Source organism: Dermacentor silvarum, chromosome 10 (genome assembly GCF_013339745.2).
Source record: "Dermacentor silvarum isolate Dsil-2018 chromosome 10, BIME_Dsil_1.4, whole genome shotgun sequence".
NCBI classification, from domain to species: Eukaryota; Metazoa; Arthropoda; class Arachnida; order Ixodida; family Ixodidae; genus Dermacentor; species Dermacentor silvarum.
The window spans coordinates 3,892,714-3,917,859 of record NC_051163.1 but is presented as its reverse complement, the minus strand read 5'-3'; the positions used below and the strand labels follow the sequence as shown (position 1 = coordinate 3,917,859).

At 49.5% G+C, this 25,146-nt stretch overlaps 1 protein-coding gene across 18 annotated transcripts in view; it reads left to right on the top strand.

Moving 5' to 3' along the window:
* The window catches only part of LOC119466381 (serine/threonine-protein kinase WNK1-like), a 420,835-nt gene that overhangs the window by 306,472 nt on the left and 89,217 nt on the right, over positions 1–25,146 (top strand). For 16 of the 18 annotated variants that reach the window (XM_049657241.1, XM_049657234.1, XM_049657230.1 and 13 more), the window contains 2 exons: positions 19,321–19,415; positions 19,501–19,615. In XM_049657241.1, coding sequence (XP_049513198.1) covers positions 19,321–19,415; positions 19,501–19,615 — 210 coding nt within the window. The remainder of the gene's footprint in view (positions 1–19,320; positions 19,416–19,500; positions 19,616–25,146) is intronic. The other 2 variants (XM_049657238.1, XM_049657232.1) reach the window with 1 other exon arrangement.

The following is a 25,146-nucleotide window of genomic DNA, read 5'->3' as shown; positions in this document are numbered from 1 at the left end:
TAAAGAGGCTGGAGTCCTTGCAGAGAAGGCTACATCGAGAACCAGAGTTTCAGAAGGAATATGACACTGCTATTAGGAGCTACTACAGCAACGACTTCGCTGAGAAGGTCACAACGGACAGTGCGAGTGAACATATCACGTACTATATGCCACACCGAGCAGTAGTGAGACGCGACAGAGCTACAATGAAAGTACGTCTTGTGGACAGGGCCGAATTTGAACCCCAACATCCTCGACTTACTGCTGAAGTTTCGCAGCTTCAAGATTGGAATTTCCGCCGACATCGAAAAAGCGTTTCTTCAAGTGTCGCTGGCTGAACACGACCGAGACGCGTTTCGTTACTTCTGGTTTGAAGAAGGGTCTTCCAATATTGAAGAACTGCGCATGACAAGGGTTCCCTTTGGCGCCTGCAACAGTCCTTTTCTCCTTGCTGCAACTCTGCGACACCACTTCCAACTGGTAGAAGACAAATACCCTTCGACTGCCAAACTATTGAAAGATCATTTCTACGTTGATGACTTGGTCATCGGGGCACAGAACAAAGAAGAAGCGCAGCAAGTCGTTAGCGATTGCTTCGGTATCTTGAAAGAGGCAGGAATGCATCTAACAAAGTGGACGACAAATGATGGACACTTACGAAACTTTTACAATAGTAGAGACGTAAAGATACAGTTCGATGTAGAAAACGAAAAGAAGATTCTTGGTCTCGTTTGGGATACCGACAAAGACATCTTAAAGCCATCACTAACGAAGATGCTTGAATCATTGAGCGAGCAAAAGGTTACGAAAAGACAGATCTTAAGCTTCGCCTCACTCATGTACGATCCTTTTGGATTCTTAGCGCCTTTCGTGCTGGTAGTCAAGTTATTTATACAAAGGCTGTGGTTAGAGAAATACACCTGGGATGCGCCACTTCCTGAGTGCCTTCTTATTGAGTGGAGAGCGTGGACTAAAGGCCTCAGAACTGTTCATCAGCTGGAAGTTAAGAGACATTTTGGTCAATTCCTCCTGGACAAGAATGTGCAGGTTATCATCCACGCCTTTAGTGACGATAGCCCAGTTGCGTACGGCGCCGTGCTTTACCTTCAGATACGAGACATCAAGGGAGACAAAACAGTTCAGCTTCTGCTAGCCAAGTCGAGAGTCGCACCTCTACAAAAGATAACTGTGCCACGATTAGAACTGATGGGAGCCCTCGTTGCAGCTCGACTAACTGCAACAGTGAAACGTGTCCTAAACCTAGAGGGCGTTGAAACAGTGATGTGGACAGATTCTATGATTGTGATTCATTGGCTACGCCGTTCAACGAAACGCTGGGAACAGTTCGTAGCAAATCGAGTTGCACAGATACTCTCCCTAACCGATTTGAACATGTGGAGACATTGTCCGGGTGATCAAAATCCAGCCGATTTACTGTCTAGAGGAACCACTGCGGAGCAACTCTTGCAAAGTTCGATTTGGTGGAAAGGACCAAACTTTCTTTACACTGAGACGACTTTCGACGAGCCTTGCTACATCGAGGATATAGTCGAAATAGAAGAAACTACCTGTACAGCCGCAGCAATTCAGGATACAGTCGGCCTAGAAGAGGAAACTACGTGTTTGAAAGCAACAGCTCGACCAGTGCTTACGATTGTAAACATCGACGACTACAGCTCTTATAACCGACTGATGTGTATAACTGCATGGATACAACGATTTACTAAAAATTGCAGGTACGCAGACGCCAGAAAGAAGGGACCTTTAGACGTAACTGAAGTACAAGAGGCTGAAATTTATTGGATATGTCGAACGCAAGATAAAGTGTTTGGACCGGATGTCAGCAGAATGGACATTACACTCCAGCGGTTCAGACCATATCACGACGAATTAGGGCTTCTTCGCTTGGGCGGTCGCCTTCAGTTCAGCAACCTTCGGGAAAGTTCCAAGCACCCCATTCTGCTTCCTGCTTCAGACACATTCACAAAATTGTTGGTCAAGAAGGAACACCAACGACTTTTACACGCTGGCCTCAGTTTTCTTTTAACTGAACTGAGAGAAAACTTCTGGATACTGAGGGCCAGACAGGTTGTAAAGAAAGTCATTCACGAATGCACAGTCTGCCGGCGATATTCCTGCAAGCAATACTCGGAGCCCTTCGCGCCTCTGACAGCCGAACGTGTTCAGCCCTCTCCACCTTTCGAAGTCAGTGGTATCGATTTTGCTGGACCGCTTCTACACAAGGATAACGGAGGACCAACGAAGAAGTGCTACATACTCATCTTTACGTGTGCAGTCGTCAGAGCGGTTCATCTGGAGCTTGTCACCAATCTTACTTACGACAAATTCCTGCTGGCATTTAAACGATTTGTGGCACGACGAGGAATTTGTAAGATTGTATATTCCGACAACGCCAAGACATTTAGAAAGGCCTCAAGGGAGATCCAGCGACTTCATGAATTAATGAAATCACAGGAAGTACAATCGTATTTCAGACAATCGTAGTCAATTTCCAAACAATCGTAGTCACAGGATTGTTTGGAAATTTATCACAGAACAAGCTCCCTGGTGGGGAGGATTCTGGGAACGACTCATTAGATCTGTGAAGTCTACATTGAAGAAAACACTGGGAAATAATTTCTTCAACTATGAAGAACTTTCGACCACGCTCTATCAAGTTGAAGCGATGATAAATTCACGACCGATAACATTTGTGTATGCAGAAGCCTCTGAACCAACGCCGCTTACGCCAAGTCATTTCCTCATAGGACAAAGATTGACTATGCTTCCTCCAGACTTGTCGAGCACACCATCAAAAGAGACACCGTCGTCACGCGAATTACTTCAACGAAGATGGAAACACAGAGAACGTGTGTTAAACAATCTCTGGAACCGGTGGCGACGAGAGTACCTCCAAGAACTTCGTTCAGCTCACATTAATGAAACTAGACACTCAGAATCAGTGAAGCTTGGAGACATAGTACTGATAAAAGAATTAAACTCGCCAAGACAATTGTGGAAGATGGGACAAGTGACAGAATTATTTCCGGGCAGCGACGGCAAAGTTCGCTCATGCAAAGTGCACACTTCTAGTGGAAACACGTTGCGGAGACCGATACAGATGCTGTATCACCTAGAATCTGCTGGACAAGCTCCGTCTTGAAAAGAAGCAAGCACACGCAAATTGTTCGGCCTGGAGCTGTTGAATAATATGCTCCGAAAAAGAAGAGAAGACGACGAAGCCAGAAGCGAGCGTGGACTCGAGCGCGCGCTCACATTTTTTAGGCTTTTTTCGCAAGCGTCGAATAAACAAGACGTTCTCTACTTCGGCTCCGCTTCCTGGTTTTTCAACAGGCATGTAGAAAAAGGGTGTGAGTTTGATTCAGGGTTGTATTAAAATAGGGCAAATACTGCCAAATGAATTGGCGGTGTGTTGACGTTTTTTCTGCATCTTGTTTCATTCAACCCGCCGGATAATTTGATCTATTTCATCGATCCTGGCGGGGTTAAATTACCGTATTTACTCGCATAATAGACGCGCACTCCCATAATGAATGCACCTCCCATTTTTCCAGTCAAGAAGTGTTTTTTTTTTTTTTTTTTACTTGCGTAATGAATGCACCCTGAACTTGCTGTCGTGAAGTAGGAGAGACACAGTACAATTTGGCATCAATTATCGATCTGGCGGGTACAATTGTATCGGACACCGAATCGTACCTTGTGTCTGCTACCTTTAATGCGATAACAATCATATGGACACGCCAGGCGCAAAAATGCGCCTCATCACTGCCTTTGGCATTGATGATTGCGGCTCAATCTCCCGCGTTCGAGGGAGGAAAGTGGAGAGGAAACATTTCGTATTTCGTCGCGTGCAGGGCGCTGGGAGGAGGAGAGGTGGGGGGCACAGCAACTGCGCATTGCGCGGCCCCGCGCGCCCTATCTTGAAAGCGTTCTGCGTCGGGGGCTGAGTCTAGGTGCGACAGCGGCTTATACAGTAGAACCCCGCTGTTATGTTCCCGGGTGCTGTGTTTTCCTGGCTGTTATGTCATTTTCGGCCAGTTCCGACATAGCTCCTATAGGACTCGCAGCATTTTTAACCCCGCTGTTGCGTCGCAGCTGTGAGACCTTTCGCGCATCATGCATTGCGAACTGCCACCGCTTGCCAGCCAGAGTGGCCATGTTGACTTTTTATGTCGCTTGGCTTGGTTACTGTGCCCCTTTCAGGGCACTCTAGCTTGGTGGCTTGATGATGGGATTGTCCACCCAAAGTGCCGGGGGCGACACCTGTGACGTATTTTCGGTTTCCGCCAGCAAAAGCATGGCCTTTGAGATCCGTATTTGCTATCTAAAGATAGTGTCTATGAGGCGTTGGGGCCCTAAAATTGGTTTTGGCGCATAGCTGTTCTGTATAAAGTCCAAGGGCGATAACGCTGTCGCCGCGTGCCATATGCTGTATGTGGGAGTGAAAGCGTGCGAGGGTCATCCGTCAATTGTGGCTCTCGCACGCGCGAAGGAGAAAGGCAGGGCGGAAGCGCGCTTCTGTTGTACGCGAGGCACGGGGGTTTTATGCGGAATGATAATGCGGACTCAGACATTTAAGTTTTGCCTCCCTTCATATAGAAAAACTTTAATTTAGAACGCAAGGTGGAAGTGCAATTGTAGCGAGGCCGATTATATATAATATTTTTTTATGCTTAAGCATTCTTAAAGTATTTCATTCACATTCCAGGGGCTATGTATGTTTGTACAGTCGAATCTGGACGATTCGAACTCGAAGGGGCCCAAAGATTTGTTCAAGTTAAAGGATATTCGAACTAAAAGAAGGACTTATTCTTGAAGTATTTGTGCACCACAGCGCCATGCACGAACGATGCACAAAATATCGCGGCGCGCAAGCACACAGTGAACGAGGACCACAAGACTGCCCATTGGCCGTTCGCTTCCCAATAAGAGCAGAAAATGAAAGTTCAAGCAGCGGGCTAAGCTGGCACCGGTAGGGTGGCGAGCGCGCTCTGAGACCGTCGAAGGTATGGGGAGGAGGGCGGGAGGGAAGCGGATTTGGCCTTGGCAACTCTGCCACTTCGGTGGCTCCCCTCGCCCTTCCTCTTAACTCCCTCGTGACACCCTCACCTTCGACTCTCGCCGTGCGCGCCTGCCGCCAGCATAGCAGGCTCCCTGAAGGTTTGTTTTCTGCCGTTATCGGAAAGCGAGCGTTGGCTGGCGTGGGCAGTTTCGTTGGCCGTACTGGGCCTCCGCCGCAGCATTCAAGGTCAACACGTGACCTGAAAATAGAGGAAGCAGAAAGGAGAAGGGTTCACTGCCTCTTTCTCCACGTGGCAGAGACGTAAGGACCCACACGCATGTTCTGGCGTGACCAGAAACGACGACCTTGCCATCCGTGCGGGGTCGAGGGCTCTCTCCTAAGCTTTTGCTCCATGGCAGGGCCGGCACAAGGCTGGTCAGAGGCCCTTCCGCGTGATTTGGCACACTGCTGCGAGCATTGTCGGAGCGCAGTATGTTCGAATTAACTGTCGCAATTGCTTGCGTGTTCGAATTACCGCGCCCATTGGAATACACATTACTTTCGAATTAAGTGTGTTCGAATTAATGAGGTTCGACTGCTATATCCATTTCCAATGTGTATTTTTGGAAAAAATAAAAATGATTTGATTTGATTTGATATATGTTTGTATCTGTCCATTTTCACACTTACGTGGGTCACTGGGTAGTTAGTGGTCAAATGGTTAGCACATCGGGCTGCCGTGCTGAGGTAACAGGGTTCAAAACCAACTGAGTGTATGCCAAATGTGTACATATGTGTGCCGCTCTTTAACAAACCTCTTTCATGCCGACATGGGTCACTGTACACGCGAGACTAGATAGGTACCAGAGACTCTTTGGTGCCAACTTGTAGTATGAGCCATTCAGTCTGTGCTGGTCTTCAAGGAATCTGTTTGAGTGACTGGCACACACCTTCTGAATGTTTCAGAAGGTGTGTGCCACTGGGAATGTGCTGCTATGCAGTGACGAAAAATATCCCTTAAATTTCTTCAATACCGAGCGACATCATACCCTCATCACAAGGGCTTTTCAAGGCACAGTAACCCGATGCATTAGCTGGCTACACCATAAATTATGCTGCGCAGAAATGGCAGGGTTTGAAACCAACCGTCGGAACAACTTCAGTCACCAAGTGTGTAGCAATATGTACATACGTGCCGCTCTTCAACGAACCTCTTTCATGCTGGCATGGGTCACCGTAGACGTGGGACTGGGTAGATATTTTGTTAGAAAAACCTCCTTGATGCCAACTTGGGTCACTGGGTGTCTGCCAGTAGGTGCGTGCCATTCTTCAATGATTACCTTTGATTCTGGCTAAAGTAACCCCAATTTTCTTAATTTGATTTCACAACATCAGGGGACCAGAGATTATCAGGGTAACTAGGTATGTGCCACTGCGAATGTGCTGCTCCACAATGATGAAAAAGATCCCTTAAACTTCTCCGACACTGAACGGAATCAAACCCACATCACAAGCGTTCCTCAAGAACAGCAACCCATTGCATTAGCAGGCTGCGCCACAAATTCACTGGGTATTGTGGGGACGCCTTTGGACCCCCTTCTCCAGTTCATGTGCGACTTAGGCCATTCACCCGTGATCGCTGGGAACACGCCATTCCAGCCTTATTGTGGATAGCTGTTGTACATTCCCTGCGACCTCTGGTGCCTACGCGACGCAGAGCCTGCTGCTTCCATGCACGGCTCAAGTTACGCCGTGCGCTGCGCATACAAACGGTGCCCGAGGAGCAGGTCCTTCTTTGGCATCTCTCTCCTTCAGCATCTGAGGTACGCGAGCATTTTAGCCCGGCAGATTTACTTTCGGTGCTCTTGGCTGTCGGACATGCGGGCCCACTTGGTCCCTCACCCCTCCGAGCAAGGTACTCTTTTTGTGTGGCGAACCTAGCTTAGAAGAGCCTGTGTAGCAGAGCGGATTTCCTAGAGGTTTTCTCCCATAGTCATCGACTACAACCTTAGTGCCATAACCCCTTTATTGTACAGCCGCCAATTTTTTTTACCTGAACGCGCGAACGTCGACCGCCTAGCTGAGCAGCGCCACAGACCGGAACACGGCGTTGAAATGAACGAGAATATGCGCATGCGCATTTGAGCAGTTCTGGGCAGCTGGCATCTGCTAGGCTTTTCCGGGAGCCGGACACCACGCCCGCTTTTTTTGAGCACCGCTATTGTCATTCTTTTTTTTTCTATTCTGAACGCTGCCATTCAGTCGTAATGGAAAGGTCAAGTGGTCGTGCTTCCGATGGATGAAATATGATTACACCCGCTCACTACGCTGCATCCGCGTCAGCATTGTTACAGCGGAGTGGTTAAGCTTTTAATTATGTCTTGCGGAGTCGACAAGAGACTCATCAGCGGCCGGCGCACGCTCTGGCTCTCTTCGCCTTCTTCTTCTTCATGGTCTTAGTTCATGCTTATTCAAGCCAATTAAGACTACCTGTTCTAACGTCATGCTAATTAAGGTATTTGATGTCATATACATGCTAATTAAAATCACGGTAATGAGGTCAAACACATGCACATAAGATGCGCACAAATGAGCAATGCATAAACAGACGGAATCAGCTAGCCACCACCTATTGAAAAAAAAAGAAAACGCACAGGCCAATGCTGCAATGGGACTACGTATAACCATTCCCCTTGCCAGATCAACGCCTCCTCTAGAAAGATGCCTGCCGCATGCGCCAAAAACCTGCTGCCCTTACCTTTCCCATTTTCCTCCTTTCCACTTGAGGTAGAAGCTAGCGATCGTAGCGCTAGCAACACACATGCGATCGTAGCAACACACATGCGCGCATGCGCACACCACCTTATGGCCGCCGACGCCGCTATCGCCGTGACACCGCACCACCCCAACCCCCTGTGGAGATAGGGTAGAGTGCTGGTGCCATCTCTTGACAACCGACCGCAACTCAAGGTGCGACGGCTACAATGGGTGAGCGAGCGACGCCGCAGGCATCTTTCTAGAGGAGGCGTTGGCCAGGTACATGAGCTATAGGACAAACACACATGCAACCTAGCAGTTATCTCGAGGTAGCAGCTATGGAAGCTTTTGCATTTGCAGCTGGCCACTCAACCACTCAAGTGTGTTCAGTATGTACTTGTACTTGAGCACACTTTTTATTGTCTATATCTCAAAAATTTAATGTGGCTCCTCAAAATTTTGAGAATGTTTCGATTCGGAGACTTGCAAAGGTAAATATTTTTATTCGATTCTCGTTCAAGGTGAAAGCTCATACAAACTGTCAGTGCCCCTCACTTTCCCTCAGAACATATGTAGTCTGCTATTGACATTCGAGCAGCTTTTAAACAGCAAGAAAGGGAGTCAGCTTCCCCTGTGTTCAGCATTGGGCTAACGCAGGCAATTCAGGGAGGCATAACGTTTTGCTAATACAATCAGTTTGGGAATACCAGACTAGATAGTACCTTGACGCTTTCCTTGCTTTTTCTTATTTTGGTCAAATCTAGTTTGAAATGGCTCCAGTTAGCATTCTCTAACATTGGTCTAATATAGGTTAAGTACATGACTAGCTTAACAGACTCGGATGCTGGCTTTCATTTCCAGGAAAGGAACCATAGAACGTGCTCCAGTTGCATATGTTTTTGGTTATCTGGGGTTTTCAGCCTCACTTTTAGGATGTGCTGAAGCACGTAGAAGCACACATATGCTATTAGCGGATAGTTTCGATAGCTTCTTACTTTACACTTGCCACCATGAATACAAAATTTTTGCGTTTGATTTTGTCATTAAACAAACAAACGTACTCCTAACAAGGTATTTTAATGTTAGCCATGGGGCTACGCGGCTGCGCTACGTGCTGCAGAATATTGACTTAAGCTTCTTGAATCAGATTCACAGCACACTAATAGCGCGAGAAACAGGACGAGAAAGTAGACGACGGCCATGTCTGTCAGAATGATATGATACTACGTACACAAGTTACTGCAGCTCCTAAAAAAAAATGTGGTGTCGGCTTTTACGCCTTTCGAAATATTCAGAGAGCACTTGTATAAATAATTACAGCACACGCGCCGAGACGGACGAACCAGGCTGGTGCTAAGATTAACGTTCACAACACAAATTCCACTGCACATTCAGTAATTACACACAGATCATTTGCGGCTTCCTTCAGGGGCAGATGTGAGCTTTTGGGTTGGTGCTTGCTGCTAAGTTTGGTGCAAGAATATTGCTAGAATATTGAATATTGCTTATGCAGAGAAAGCAATCACAACATTAATTTATAAAATGAAACTTTGAAGTGTGGTTTTAAAGTTATTGGTGTCAGTTATGCTTGTAAGTGATGCGGGTAAGTTATTCCAATCTTTGGTCGTTTGGGGAAGAAATGAATATGAAAAGCCGACGGTGTTGCAGCACGGAATGTTTACCTTTTGGCGGTGGTCAATGCGAGATGAAATGTATGGTGGCGGTTGAACAAAGATGGAACGTAAATATGCGTTGTGGTAGTAGATTTTATGGAAAAGACATAGGCGAGATAGTTTTCTGCGGGTTGATAACAGCGGGAGGTGTAGGAGAGCTGTTAGCAACACTCTCAGTTCTTTGGTAGTTGGTGAGAATGAAACGGGCTGAGCAATTCTGTATTGCCTCTAGAGAATGTATAAGGGTGTCATGACCTGGGTCCCATACTGATGATGCGTACTCGAGCTGTGGACGAATGTAAGTTGTGTACAATAAGAGTTTTAGCGATGATGGTGCTAGAGAAAATTTCCGACGAAAGCATCCCAGTGTACTAGTGGCCTTAGAGGTTATGTGGTCAGTATGAGATTTCCAGCATAGATTGCTGGCAATGTGAACCCCCAAGTATCGGTATGACATTACATATTCTAGTGGGATGTTATTTAGCGTGTAGGTGGGGCAGATTACGTTAGTACGAGAAATCCTCATAGTCTTACACTTTTTAATGTTTAATTCCATGCGCCACGTACAACACCACTCATTTATGTTATTGAGATCCTCCTGAATTGCTAGAATATCTGAGGGATTAATTATTTTACGATACAAGACTGAATCATCCGCAAATAGACAAATTTTCAAGGAAACGTGAGTGGGCAATTCATTAATGTAAATTAGGAATAATAAAGGACCGAGCACGGACCCTTGCGGGACACCGGAGTCAGCTGGAGCTAAAGGCGAGTTAGCGTCATTGGTGGTTACAAATTGAACACGTGATGTCAGAAACGCGCGAATCCAATTAATTACGGTAGGGTCTATGTTTAGAACGTTTAATTTATGAAGAAGCAATGCATGGTTCACTTTGTCATATGCTTTAGCAAAATCAAGAAATATACAGTCTGTTAAAAAACCAGAATTTAAATTGGCATGTAGGCCATTAGTGAAGAGGATAGGTTGAGTGTCACAGGAGAAGTTCTTGCGGAATCCATGCTGCATAACTGTGAAGAAGTTGCTATTTTCAAGAAAATTAACTAGATGCGTATATAATATATGTTCCATAACTTTACATGGTACAGATGTAAGTGAAATAGGTCTGTAATTCTGTGGATCATAGGTCATGAGCGACGCATGCAGCACAAGTTGGAGCTTTGAACCCAACACAGGGACAAATCTGTTCGAGTATGTGAGAGCCATGCAGGGAGCTTATCTCCTAGGAGAGCACTCTGTGTCAAACTCTGGGAAGGTGGAGCGGGTGATTCGGCAAGCCTATCCAACCTTCACCACTTACCTTCGAAACGGCCAGTTCCACAACCTGGATGATTTGGCCACTGAAGCGGAACGTATCCAGGGTGACATTCTTATCGCACATGCCTATCATCCGCCACCGCCAGCGTCGTTGTTCCTTGAACCCCAATGCACCTGGCATGGTGGCAACGTACTGCCCGCCCCTTTCCGGCAAACTGACGCAATGGCAGCCCCTGTTGGAGAAACGGGGTGAGGTGCATGGGAGCTTTCTGATCGCGCCCTCGGCTTGTACTCGTACACCAGGCGTGCGCGCACAGTCGCCCAGCCCGGCCGAGAACGAAACGGGGACCACCGAAGCGGCCTGGCAATGGGAACTGTACCAATGCCCTTGCAGTGCAACAGAAACCACTGTCAGCAAGCAGCTTGGCCTGCACGCATCGTCGACTGCTACAAGTGCAATCGAATGGGCTGCATTGCCCTGGAGTGCACAAACCGGCGCACTGCTGAAGGGCACAATTGCTTGACGCGGAACGGCGTGCACTGTCGATGACTCTACCTTCGCCGGCAGTGCCAGAAACAAGCGGTTTCTTAGCCCTGATGGCGTGTAGGGTCGGAATTGATACCCCGTCGCAAGCCCCCTTCCTCGCGCTCACATTCACTGGTAGAACATTTTCAGCGCTACTGGACAGTGGTGCCACAGCCTCTCTTTTCAGGGAGGAAGTTTTGGCTCACTTAAGCCGGCATTCAGTCTGGCTGCGAGCCTGCAACACTGCCTTTCATCTCACGAGCTGTGCGGCTACCTCATGTGGCTCAACGAGATTGTTTGTATTTCACGAGGGAGCGCTTACGCCCTCACAGCTTCGTGTACCTTCCTGGTCTGTCCGTTCCCGGGATAATAGGCTAAGACTTTCTGGCCCGCACTGGGATTGTGATAGACATTGCTAACAGAGGATACAGGGAGGGTCCTAGTGCGCCCCTGAAACCTTTTGTTTATTTCCTTGGCAGTTCGGTGGCACATTTAGCTCCGGATGCAACACCATGGCAGAAGGGAGGGGCTAGTGTCTTGGACCCCCCATACTCCAGTTGTCACAAAACACACTGTACGCAGCCTCTCATCGGCCAGCAAAGTGGGCAGAGCTCATTGCGAGACTCATTCCCCAAGTCAAGCGAAGTACTAGCAGATAGGATTTCACGTAATCCGACAATCGCAAGCTCACGCGGCGAAACGAACCGCTCGCGGCCACCTTTGCTTGACAGTTTGTTGAAACGTGAGAAGGGCACGCCTGTCATCGCTGCTGAATAAATTTCACGCTATGTTCACAGCTCGCCCGGGACACGTCACTCTTGTACAACACCAAATCTACACAGGTGACACGCTACCATGGAAATGCAATCCTAGGCCCGCAAGTGTGGCGAAAAGGAAAGCTATTGACCTCGCAATGGACGAAATGATCGAGACGGGGGTAATCTGCCGATCTAATAGTTCGTGGGGTTCTCCGGTAGTGCTGGTCCCCAAGAAAAGACGCCTCTTCTCATTTTTGCGTGGAATACCACCGACTCCTTGAAGTCACTCGGAAGGATGCTTGCCCTATGCGGAGAATTGACTCAAGCGTGGTGACCACACACATTATTTTACCACTGTAGACGCTAGCCGCAGTTACCTGCAAGTGCAGGTGTAGCCAGGGACGTAGAGGAAACTGCTTTCACCTCACATAGAGGCTTGTACGAGCTCACTCGCATGCCCTTTGACTGCTCTGGCACTGTAGTGACGTTCCAGAGATTGATAGACAGAGTTCTGGGAAGGGCAAAATGGCAATATGCCCTGGCCTACCTAGACGATATTGTCCTCTTCTCTCGCACCTTTGAGGAACACCTGCGCCACTTGGAGGACATACTCGGGAGGCTGCACACTGCCGGGATCACTCTGAACCAGAAGAAAGCTCAAATCGCTGAGAGCCGTATCGCACTGCTGGGCTTTACAATAGAGCGAGGCCGTGTTTTGCCGAGTGAGGACAAAGTCCAAGCAATCCCCATGTACCCAACGCTGGCAAATATACAGCCCCTCAGACGCTTTTTGAGCATGGTGAATTACTACCACCAATTTGTGCCCAGCTGGGCTGCTCTACAGGCTCCCTTGAGCTCGTTGTTGAGGAAGTCTACGAACTGGAGCTGGAGTTCGGAGCAAGAGGCTGCCTTCAGGGCTCACTTTAAAGCTCTTCAGGACAAAGTCTAGCTGAAGCTGCTTGACCTGAACAGGGAGTTCGTAGTCCAAGCTGCTCCATGAACATGAGGACATTCTTTGGCCACTTGCCTTTGCCAGCTCGTCATTGACACGCCCAGAGCTATTCCATGACCGAACGTGAGTGTCTAGCGATTGTGTTCGCTCTGTAAAAGTTTGATCACTACGTCGATGAAGTGCCTTTTGTTGTTGAAACGAATGACATGGCGCTCACCTGGCTAAAGCGCTTGCGCGAGCTCTTGGGCCGCCTCGCGCACTGGGCATTGATGTTACAGCGCTACAACTTTTTGTTTTCAATTGGAAGGGGAGCACAAACGTGGTGGCTGACACCCTGTCGCACGCCCCCGTTTCAGACCAGGACACCTTCGGCTGGTGCCCCTCCGATGCTGATGGAGTGCGCCTGCGTTATATCCCATCTGCAGCAGCTCTTTGTGAGTCCTTTAAGGTGGTGATTCCCCGCAGTTTACGAGGGCCGCTTTGAGCTATTTCCATGACTTGGACATGCAAGTACTGGACATGCAAGTAGCCGTAAGACTTATCTTAAGTTGTGCGGCTCTGTGACCCGGCCAGGCTTGAAGCGAGATGTGCTTCACTATTCTCGCATGTGCCGCGTGTTTCAGAGTGTGAAGCCCCATGGTGGCAAACTCCTGGCCTCATTCAGCCAATCGACAGCCAGCTACTCTGGCAAATCGCAGCCTGTGATGTTATGGGAGCTTTTCCAAGAAGCCGGTAAAGTCAGACATTCCTGCTGGCCGTCGCAGATCATTTCACAAAATGGGTGGAACTTTTTCCTCTTTGGAAGCTAACAGCAGGTGCCATATGGCACCAGTTGCTCGAGGTATTCACCCGCTTTGGGTTTCCGGTGTGGGGATGCGCGACTCTCACGCGTCTCCTGTAATCCGGCTTCATCGCGTAGCTAAGTGCCGACGACGGTCGTGGTGGTTGCGGCGCATTGCGAGAGATGGCGCGAGTGTCGCGATGCTGGCGTCACCGAGCGGTGGGGTGACTTGGGAGAAAGAGGTCAACGGCGCTTCCTCTTTGGCTTGGGATCGGCGACCAACACGCACAAACTCTTCGCGCGTGCGCCGGCCCGCTTCGCGCGACCGTCGCGCGAGGCTAAGAGCAGGACACCGGTATGGATGAACACGGATCGTTCGAGCGCGCCACCGTTCGCGTGACTGTACACGTGAACGACTAGGCGATGGTGTCATAGCATGGGGGGAACGTATCCGCTCGCTATCGGGTCGTGGTGAGTCGGACTTCCTTGATTTGTCGCGCGCCCATGTGAATGTTATATTGGTTGTAATTCGGCTAGTGTGCATTAGTGTATGAAAGGTGCAATAAATGCCCTTTTGATTGTCTGCACTACTGCGTTGTCGTTCCTTTGTCCCAAGAGCATGTGTGAGACCCCACATCTGGCGCCCAACGTGAGGCTCTTGGGGCATCGGACAATAATTTTAAGTTTTGCTCGGTTCGAGATGTTTCAACCGAAGCGTAGTAGTGAGACCCCACACCGGCAAAGTTGATCACTGACGATGCCTATCTGCTGATCACTGACACAGCCAAGGTGTTTGTCAATGTCTGTGCTGCCTTTGGCATGAAGCACCGCAAAACAACAACTTATCACCCTCAAGCCAGCCCCACCAAGCGGATGAACCGAAATGTGAAACCCTTGCTCATAGCCTTTGCCTGGCAACATGAAGACTGGGACGAATCATTCAACTGGGTACACGCCCGCTTTCCTCAACTTCGGGAAAGAGCAGAGAATCGGAGACTGATCCAGTTGCACAGGTGCCACTGAAGACGGACCCAAACATCACCCCTGCCCTGTTGCATTCCGTTGCCGGTGCTCTGGCCTCAGACCCTGCATTCACCGCGACCATCGCAGCAGCTGTCCAGCAGGCGACGCCGCTGGCACCCCTTCACAGCTCTGCCCTTCTTCCATTAGCCAAAGATACCGACCCGACTGGAGAGAGTCTCGACTTTGATACCTTCGGCTGAGGCAATAAAACAAGTCAGACATCAGCTTTGCCATTGATTGCGGTCAGCTCCCATATGGGCCAGCCCGAGTCTTTAGGAGGGGGGGATGTGGGGGGACCCTTTTGGACCCCCTTCTTCGGTTCACACATGACTTGGGCCATTCGCCCATGCAATCGCTGGGGACACGCCATTCCAGCCTTATTGTGAATAACGTACATTCCCCGCGGCCGCTAGTACTGGCACAACACGGAGCCTGCTGTTTGCATACGTCATTCACATTACACTGTGCGCCGCATGTACGAACAGTGCCCGAGGAGTCGGCCCCTCTTGCCCGCTCTTTGGCATATCTCTCCTTCGGCATCCGAAGTACGCGGGCGTCACTGGCACCGGCACCCCACTTCTCATCTCATAGGCCACACGCAGATTAATCAGCATTGCCACCAGATGGTGGTGCCTGTCTAGAAAGAAGGGCAAGAGAGGAGTTCAGAGGCGCATCACGCTTTTCTCAGCGTTCGCACGCACCAGCGTGCCATGCATTTTGGAGGCCACATGCAGGCTTCACAGCAGCAGCGACACTAGATGGGCCCATGTGTTCCTAGAGCAACACGAAAGAGGAATCCCGCTGCAGTACATGGCTCTTACATAACTGGTATCGACAGTGGCAGCGTTGTGTCACTATATTGATTTTAACGCGTTTCTGCTGACAGTCATTACGATATGTGCCACAATTTTTTTAATGAGAAATACAGAAATATATAAAGAGTGGCTCCACAGTGGTATAGATTGGGCCTTTGTAATATTATTATGGAAGGCACAAAAGTGCTAAACTTTCTTTTCGTTTCAGAACAGCAGTTTTTCTGACTAAATATAATCAATTAAATGTGTAAAAAGCAAATACTTCATGACAAGCGCCCTATTCTATTGCTCTAAACATGCCTTCCATTTTTTATTAAAATTGAGTGAGTGGTTCAAAAGCTATCATGAGCAGTGGCCCCCCTTAAAAGCGGTCAGCCAATACGTTATGTTTTCCACTGGTTAATCTGGAGCAGGATTTTTTTTTTTTTTCCACTCTCTGCCGAGGCATATTCAGATTTCACTGGTCAATCTGGATCAGGTTCATGCTTTCCACTTGTCCTTTCGGATCAACTCATGCCGCGCTGAATCGCTCTCATTCGCTCCACCACTAAGGCATGGATTTGAGTGGAAATAGCTTACGTCACTTGTGTCTTCATGTGATATCGGCTGGAGAATAGCTATAAGGGAGCATGACATCACACAGCTAGCCTCATCAAGCCAACCTCCTGTGATGTTGCCCCTCTTTTTCTTGAGGGGTATCTGCGCATTGGCTCTTGAGAATTCAGTCATCCATGGTCGCTGGATTATTCTAGAGATTGTTTGGTTCGAGGTAACTTTAGTAGTGCCTGCCATCTTGTGGCCACCACGTCGCACTTGACTTGAACACGCTCCCAAACCAAACGCATGCCCACTTTCGATGTGTCTAAAGTGGAAAACTAAAGTATAAATGACATTAAAGCTCATGAGCAAAATAGAAATCATAGGTGCACCCAATTGTTTGTTTAGCAAGAAAAATAAGAGTCTAGTATGCAATGCAATGCATACCGCAATGCATTTGTGCAATGCGTTAAAGCATATAAATTTCGCATGGACAGGTATGGTTCCATATCCGATTGCACCGGCACAGACAATTTCTGGCCAAATTTTCCTTAAAAAAAAGAAAAAATTTTCCTCGACGATTATGATACTCCCTAATGCAAAATTCCAGTGCAGCTGTATACGTGTTTTCATTTCGCGGTACATTTTCTAGCGTGGACAATCTGCCTCATGTGGCACGTTACAAACGGAGCGAAGTGTAACGCGAATGCCTCGCTAATCGGGAGATTGCAAGAGGCGGCACGTGGGTGACGCATGGGCGAGATTCACAGCAGCCGTCGCAGACAGACCTCAGCTCATGCAGCGCTTTATTTCCATACAGACAATGCGCGCTACTCTGGCGCCATCTCATAACCATACCCTCCTCCTCCGCTTTACGCCTCACGGTTCGCTGCACCCTCCTCCTGTGCTTTCCTCCTCACGCTCTCTTCGCTGTTGCCGTCTTTCATCCCCCACTACGCTCCATGTTCGCTCTTTCATCCTTTGCTGTGTTCGTTCACTTGGTTATGCCGAGGGACAACGTCGACGAGAAACGCAGGAATGGGCACCTAAGAGCTGCGCTCTAAGAAGAAGTCATGCTAGAATTTGGTAAATACCGTAATCAAACATCGTGAGCTACAGTTGTTGCTTTAAAATCTTCCTAACGCAGTTGGAAAATAGACATTTTCGATGGGAGATGACGTAGGTTCAATGAATTAACTGTCCCCTAAGCTCGACCGAGACAAGTGCTGCCAGTAAAGAGTCGCTATTGGGGCCACTGTAGGGGTGAGGTGTTGCATGCTGACTGGTCAAGTTCGAATTAATCTGCGAAGGCATATTTTAGGATCAAAATAAAAGTTTGGTCCCATAGAAACACCTGGGCAGCAACCGGGACCTTCATTCAAGGTCAAATTAACCGAAATATCTAAATAACCAAAGTCAAACTAATGGAAGTTTGTTGTATTCTAAAATGGGCTGTTATAAAACAGTGATTGCGATAAACATTGCTTCAAGCTTTGAGGTTTCGTGCTGTTGAGGAGTTTTGGCTTAATCCTTGGGATTAAAGGTACAGACACATCACTGGCTTGACCAACAAGTTCCTCCATCTAATATTCGTGGCACAGTTTGAGTGCAAGTTAAAAGTTATCCTAGCACTCTCGTTGGCTGCACTCCCTGGCATAAGAAGAGGCAGGTTTGAATCTGTGCGTAGTTGTCACTCTGGTAGAAAAACTGCCCACTGGTGATTCACACAAAAGGATGGCAGTGTCCATTCACCAGATTTGTGGCCTTTTTCGTGTGCACAGTATGGAAAGAGTGCTTCTTTTGCAAATAAATTCTTTTGCAAAAATCTTTTGCAAAACATCTGCCTAAATGTCCGTAACAGAATAAGTTAAGGGCATGCATTACAATACAATAAGTGGCTTTGTTCCACAAATGGCCAAGAAAATGTGCGCTGTATTCTCGGGTTGTCACTGTCGGGGATACCTTCTATTTCACGCGACTTGTGCAAGATGCATCGGCGTCTACGTGCGACGACATTCCTGGAACAGTGCAAAGTACGCTATCTTATCACAGAGTGGCAGTGCTGCATGATATTAAAGCATCCAGGGATAGTCACATGAAATATTGGGAAAGTGAACGAATTTTCAAAAGTGATCGTCCGAGAATATGGCCCAAGTTTGTCTTGCTACGCACACGTACACTTGCCTTTGGCCTAGACAGTCTTTGGCCAAGATTTTTTAGCAATGCCTTTTATGCTATACCTTTACATGCTTCTTGCACTTCATCAGTGGTCAGAGTGAAGCTCTGCCTGCGTTACCAACATGATTAGCTGGTCATGAACGATGAATGATAAAAGTGAACGGAACTTGCGCAACAAATCGTCCAAATCTCACATGTAACCTTTACAGCTTAGTGGCTTGGCTTTTCTTGTGGTTTGTGCATGGCCAGCGAGTACTAGAGTTACTTGGCTTTGCGAGTTTTGGTTTTGAGGAGGCAACCGACGACATAGAAAAATGAAAATATTGCTATTTCTGTTCAACTGAGAGATGATGCACGGTATATGCTTTTTCTTCTCTTCTCTCTCTTTTTTATGCCCAGTTCTCTTGCTTCCCTCCCTCCACGAAGTGAAATCGCTTTGTGCCGTTTCATCAGAAAGGAGTTTTTTTTTTTTTTTTAACCCCTTTACCTTTTCCTTTGGTGCCTCGAGGATGCCCCACCAGGTCTGCAATCCCCACTGCATAGAATCACCAGTATTGGCAGTCATTGCGAAAGTTTGTCTTAACCGAAGAGTATATGTGTTGCAGTTCTTATTAAGTGTACATTCTTTACAGTGACTCTATGGAAAACCAACCACACATTCGCACATTGTTCGGTATATCCGAGAATTCGGCTTAACAGAGTTCATCTTAACGGGAGTTTGCTGTATATGGACTTGTGGCCTGTTACATTTACTTTAAATTACAAATATTTACTGGCTTCACAGGATGTGTTCTTAGTGTAGCTTATACAAGAAAAAACTGGCACTGCAGGTCTTGAGACATATTGAATATTTTTCAAACATGGTTGTGCTCTTTAGCTGTGACCTTGGTGTGTGGGGTTACAAACATGGCAGCTGAGCGATATGTGGAGCACTTGATTCAGTGCATTGAGTGCGCTGACTGATGCAGTTAGGTAGCAGAGCTGATATTTCCTGTACATTTGCATAGAACTGATACTAGCTGGGCTATATTCCCCATAGGGCGAAGTGCGGCCACCAGCCGATGCAGCCACGCCCCACAGTGCCACCCCGCATGCACTGAGCAGCGAGAACAGCTTTTCAGAGTCGGAGCCTGGGTGAGTGACACGCACGGCAGCTGTGAGCATCGCTCCATGGTGATTGCACTTGCCCCCCCCCCCTTCTCTCTATTTTACTTCACAGAAGCATGCTGCCTCAACAAGCTCACACCGTTGTCACAGACCTGGGTCACCTGCAGCAGAGGCTGGTGGAGCTGACCACCCCGAGCAACCACCCTGCAACAGACCCTGCCCTTGTGGTACGTCGCCATTCCTGACTCCACACTAGGTTGCACTGGAGCTCTTCATTTCACATCAAAGTACTGCTCTAAATCTGTTGAAATGAATTTTTTAATGAGTTAGCATTCTTGGGGTACTGCACACACTTTCCTGGGACTATCTATGTTTGTACCTACCTGGGTCACTGAGAAGTTTGTGGTTGAATGGGTTGCGTATTGTCACGAGCCTCGAGAAGTAGCCCTGAAGGTTTAATAAACGTAGAGCAGCTGGCTCTTGGAAGACGCGACCGTCGGGGCTGGCTCGAGCAGAGAAGGAGCGCGCGGTCTTCTTTCTTCTCTTGGGCTCGACCCACTCTTGCCCTCGACCCACTACCTACAGGTGGCAATATCCCCCCTTCCGAACAAAAGCATCGCCTCGATGCTAAAAAAAATAAAAAATAGGCGGAGAAGACAAAGAAGAGGAAGGCAGGCAAAGCGAAAGTACACAAAAAAAATGTAGCCGTCACGCCGGCACAGTCAATAAACGAAGAAGCAAGCTCCCAAAGATAAATGAAAAGTAGAAACAAAGAAGGGAATGAGAGAAAAAAAATGAAAACAAAAAAAAATTACGGACGCGCAATGTACGGCTTCATGCGCACAACATGAACTATGTCTGAGGTCGGTTGTCTTTGTGTCCTACTCCGTGTCTGCGATGTTGTGTCCGGAACAACTTCGTAGTTTACGTCACTGACGCGGCGGAGCACTTTATACGGACCGAAATACCGGCTCAGAAGCTTTTCACAGAGGCCACGACGGCGAACGGGGGTCCACACCCAAACTTGGTCTCCGGGGTTGTAGGACACGTCCCTGTGGCAGATGTTGTAGCGTCGTGCGTCTGCCTGCTGCTGCTGGCCGATATGCAGCCGCGCGAGCTGCCGAGCTTCCTCAGCACGCTCTGCAAATTCCTCGGCGTCAGTTGTCAATTGGTCAGCGTCTTGACACGGCAGCATAGCGTCCAGCATCGTCTGGACTTCGCGACCGTAGAGAAGGCGAAAGGGCGTGAAGCGCGTCGTCTCTTGCACGGCGGTGTTATACGCGAAGGTCACGTAAGGCAAGATCCGATCCCATGATTTGTGTTGAACGTCGATGTACATTGCGAGCATGTCTGTGACCGTCTTATTCAGTCGCTCGGTAAGTCCGTTGGTCTGCGGATGGTACGCGGTCGTCTTGCGATGCCTGGTGTTGCTCAATTCAAAAACTTCGTCCATAAGCTGCGCTGTGAAAGCTGTCCCTCTGTCGGTTATTACAGTGGAGGGAGCACCGTGACGCAAGACGATGTGGCGCATGAAGAACTGTGCTACCTCTGAGGCCGTGGCTCTTGGGATCGCCTGCGTCTCAGCATAGCGTGTTAAATAATCAGTCGCGACAATCACCCATTTGTTACCGTCGGCCGAGAGAGGAAACGGTCCGAGAATGTCCATGCCGACTTGGTCGAAAGGCGTGTGAGGTGCTTCAATTGGCGGATGGCTTCTAGCACACTCCGTAGGCGGTGAAGATAATGAGCAACAGGCGGCTTTTGCTGAATTACGACAGCGCCTGCAGTCAGCACCCGTTCTTGCACATTTTGACGATGATGCTGATACTGCGGTGCATACCGACGCCAGCAGCATTGGCCTTGGCGCAGTGCTCGTCCAGCTTCAAGATGGAGTGGAACGAGGTAAGCCAGCCGGTTTAACGGATGGTGTCTTGCGGCGCTGGCATTCACGGCAGCCTTTAACGTACTGTTTGACGCTTGCTGAAAGCCCGGGCCAATAGTACATTTCGCTTACTCTGGCGAGTGTTCGTGAAAAGCCGAAATGACCAGATGTCGGTTCGTCATGGCAAGCGAAGAGGATGTCGTCGCGCATGTCCCTTGGAACCACCAGGAGGTAAGCACGGCTGGTCGAACGAGCATTCTTCTTATAAAGCACGTTGTCTCGCAGACAGAAGGACGTCAGCGAGCGGGACAGATGGCGTGGTATGGTTGTGTCGCGGCCCTCTAAATGATCGATGATCGGTCTAATCTCAGCGTCGTCACGCTGCCGTCTGCTCAAGTCCGACGAACTAATGGCGCCCAGGAAGCCGTCATCATCCTCTGTTTCCTGACTGGCAGGATCAATGGGTGCGCGGGACAGCGTGTCAGCGTCTTCATGCTTACGGCCAGACTTATAAACGATGGTGATGTCAAATTCCTGTAGCCGCAAGCTCCACCGTGCCAGTCGTCCTGAAGGGTCGCGCATGCTTGCCAACCAACAGAGGGCATGGTGGTCCGTCACTACTTTGAAGGGACGACCATACAGATAGGGGCGAAACTTGATGATCGCCCACACGACCGCGAGGCACTCTTTCTCCGTAGTCGAATAATTCGCCTCGGCACGGGACAGGGAGCGGCTGGCATACGCTATAACTCGTTCCACTCCATCTTGAAGCTGGACGAGCACTGCGCCAAGGCCAATGCTGCTGGCGTCGGTATGCACCTCAGTATCAGCATCATCGTCAAAATGTGCAAGAACGGGTGCTGACTGCAGGCGCTGTCGTAATTCAGCAAAAGCCGCCTGTTGCTCATTATGCCACACAAATGGCGTATCGTCCCTCGTAAGGCGTGTCAGGGGTTCCGCTATCTTCGAAAAGCCTTTAATAAACCGGCGATAGTAGGCGCACAAACCCAGGAAGCGCCGGACGGCCTTCTTATCGGCAGGAGCTGGAAACGCGGCCACAGCGGCAAGCTTGTCGGGATCGGGTCGGACTCCTTTGGCGCTTACTACATGCCCGAGGAACTTGAGCTCTTCGTAACCAAAGTGACACTTTTCGGGCTTAAGTGTGAGGTCTGCCGATCGGATGGCTTCTAGCACACTCCGTAGGCGGTGAAGATGCTGCTCGAACGTTTCAGAGAAGATGACCACATCATCCAGGTACACAAGACAGGTCTGCCACTTCAGTCCAGTAAGGACAGTGTCCATCATTCGCTGGAAAGTAGCCGGGGCTGAACACAAGCCAAAAGGAAGCACTCGAAATTCATAGAGCCCATCTGGAGTCACAAAGGCTGTTTTCTCGCGGTCGCGTTCGTCTACCTCGATTTGCCAGTACCCGCTTTTTAAATCGAGAGAAGAAAAATAGTGGGCACGCCGTAGTCTATCTAACGAGTCGTCGATACGCGGCAGCGGGTACACGTCCTTTTTAGGCACGTTGTTGAGCTTGCGGTAGTCGACACAGAAGCGTAGCGTTCCGTCTTTCTTTTTGACAAGAACGACCGGAGACGACCACGGGCTGTTAGAAGGTTCGATGACGCCATCGTCAAGCATCTCGCGGACTTGCGTACGTATGGCTTCGCGTTCTTTTGCCGACACGCGGTAAGGCTGCTGGTGTATCGGGCGTGCGTCTTCGTACGTGATGATCCTGTGTTTAGTGATCGAAGTCTGGCGTACCTTGGAAGAATGTGCGAAGCAGGTCCTGAATTCAAGCAAGAGCTTGCGCAGTGCTGTCTGGCTATCGGTGGACAGTTCAGAATTGATGTCGAGATGGCCCAGAGACGTGTCTGCTGTCTCCACTACTTCTGACGTGAAGCAGTTGTTAACGTTTGCTACTGCATCAGCAAACGCTAACGAAGTGCCGCGGAACAGGTGTCGGTGCTCGTAGCTAAAGTTGGTAACAAGCAATTGCGAATGGCCAGCACGAATCTGTATAACACTTCGAGGCACACAAACACCTTGCTTCAGTAGGTGTTCCAAGTTACTTTCGGCCACCGCTACATAATCGCGTAAGCCACAGCATGTAACGTCGACGAGGACACTGGCTCGTGGAGGAAGCGTGACACTGTCTGCCGAAACACGAAGTACGTCGTCGCGCCGTTGGCCGTCTTGCACGTCGATTGCTCGTGCGGCAGAGAAAGTGATACGACGCTCTTGCAGATCGATAATCGCGCCGTACTCCTGCAGGAAGTCAACCCCAAGAATAACGTCGCGGGAGCATTCGCGTAAGACAAGGCAGCTCGCAACGAATGTAGATCCTTGAATCTCAACTCTAGTCGTGCAGGCGCCCAGCGGAGTAACGACGTGGCCGCCAGCCGTCCGAATCTGCGAGTTATGCCAGGGCGTGATCACTTTCTTCAGCTGCGTTGCTATTTTCCTGCTTAGTATGGTGTAGTCTGCGCCGGTGTCCACTAAAGCACTCACGGCATAACCGTCAATGGTCACTGGTATATCGAGCGAAAGCCGGTCGTCTCGTTCAGCTGCAGGTGATGGCGGATCGGTATGTTTCCGTAACTGCGTCCGTCGGAGGTCTTCAGCGCTTCGACCGTCAGCGACCTCGCCCCCAAAGATCGCCTCAGTTAGTTTTCCCGGCGGGGACTGGTCGACCGCTCGGGAGAATAGCGCTGGGGCGGAGGTGAAAATCGTCTGGGAGACGGCGATCGCGACTGCCGCCTGGCAGGCGGTGGCAAGCGCTGCTGAGAGAGGTAGTCCTCAATGTCCCGGGGTCGCTGGCCGTATCGGGGTGGCGGCGAGTATGCGGAAAAGCCGCGAATCCCAAGGCGCCGGTATGGGCACTGGCGGTACAGGTGGTCAGCTTCACCGCAGTGGAAGCACAGAGGCCGATGATCGGGTGTGCGCCAAACATCCGACTTCCGAGGGGGCGGGCGTCTATCGTCGACGTAGCGAACAGCTTGCTCCGAATGGTGGGCAAATGGAGCGGCATGAACAACCGGCGGCGGTGTATACCCAGCGTCGTAGTACGACATCGGCTGCGCCGACTGAATTGACACCGTAGGAGGTGCACGAACGAACCGCGGTGGAGAGGGAGAAGGGCGCTTCAGGGCTTCCGCGTAGGTCGCACGCGGATATTCAACAGGTACTGCCGCAGCGTTAGCAGGAGGCGAGGTGTCACGGAGCGCCTGGTGCACTTCGTCCTTGATAATGCTCGCTATGGAGCTTACCGTAGGGTGCGGTGTTACGGCGGCCTTTTGCAACTCTTCACGCACGACAGAGCGGATGAGTTCTCGCAGACAGTCACCGTTGCTTCCTATGGCCGTGAAAATGTCAGCAGCAGACATGCTGTTCGCTTGCCGCTCATACATGTTCGAGCGATGCAGAAGCATCTTTTCTATAGTCACGGCCTCGGACAAGAACTCCGCGACCGTCTGCGGAGGGCTCCGTACGAGGCCAGCGAAGAGTTGCTCCTTGACCCCGCGCATCAGATGACGTAACTTCTTCTCCTCCGTCATTCTTGGATCGGCCCGTCGGAAGAGGCGCGTCATGTCTTCGACGTAAGTGGTCACAGTTTCGTTTGGCAACTGGACGCGGGCCTGAATCGCACGTTCCGCTCGTTCGTGGCGATCAGGACTGGTGTATGTCTCCAAAAGCTTACGACAAAACTCACGCCACGACGTCAGTTGCCCCTCGCGGTTCTGAAACCACGTACGCGCGCCATCCTCCAGGTAGAAGTAGACGTGTCGGAGTTTCTCCGTGTCGTTCCATTCGTTCACGGAGGCCACGCGCTCGTATTCGACCATCCAGTCTTCGACGTCTTCGAACACTGTG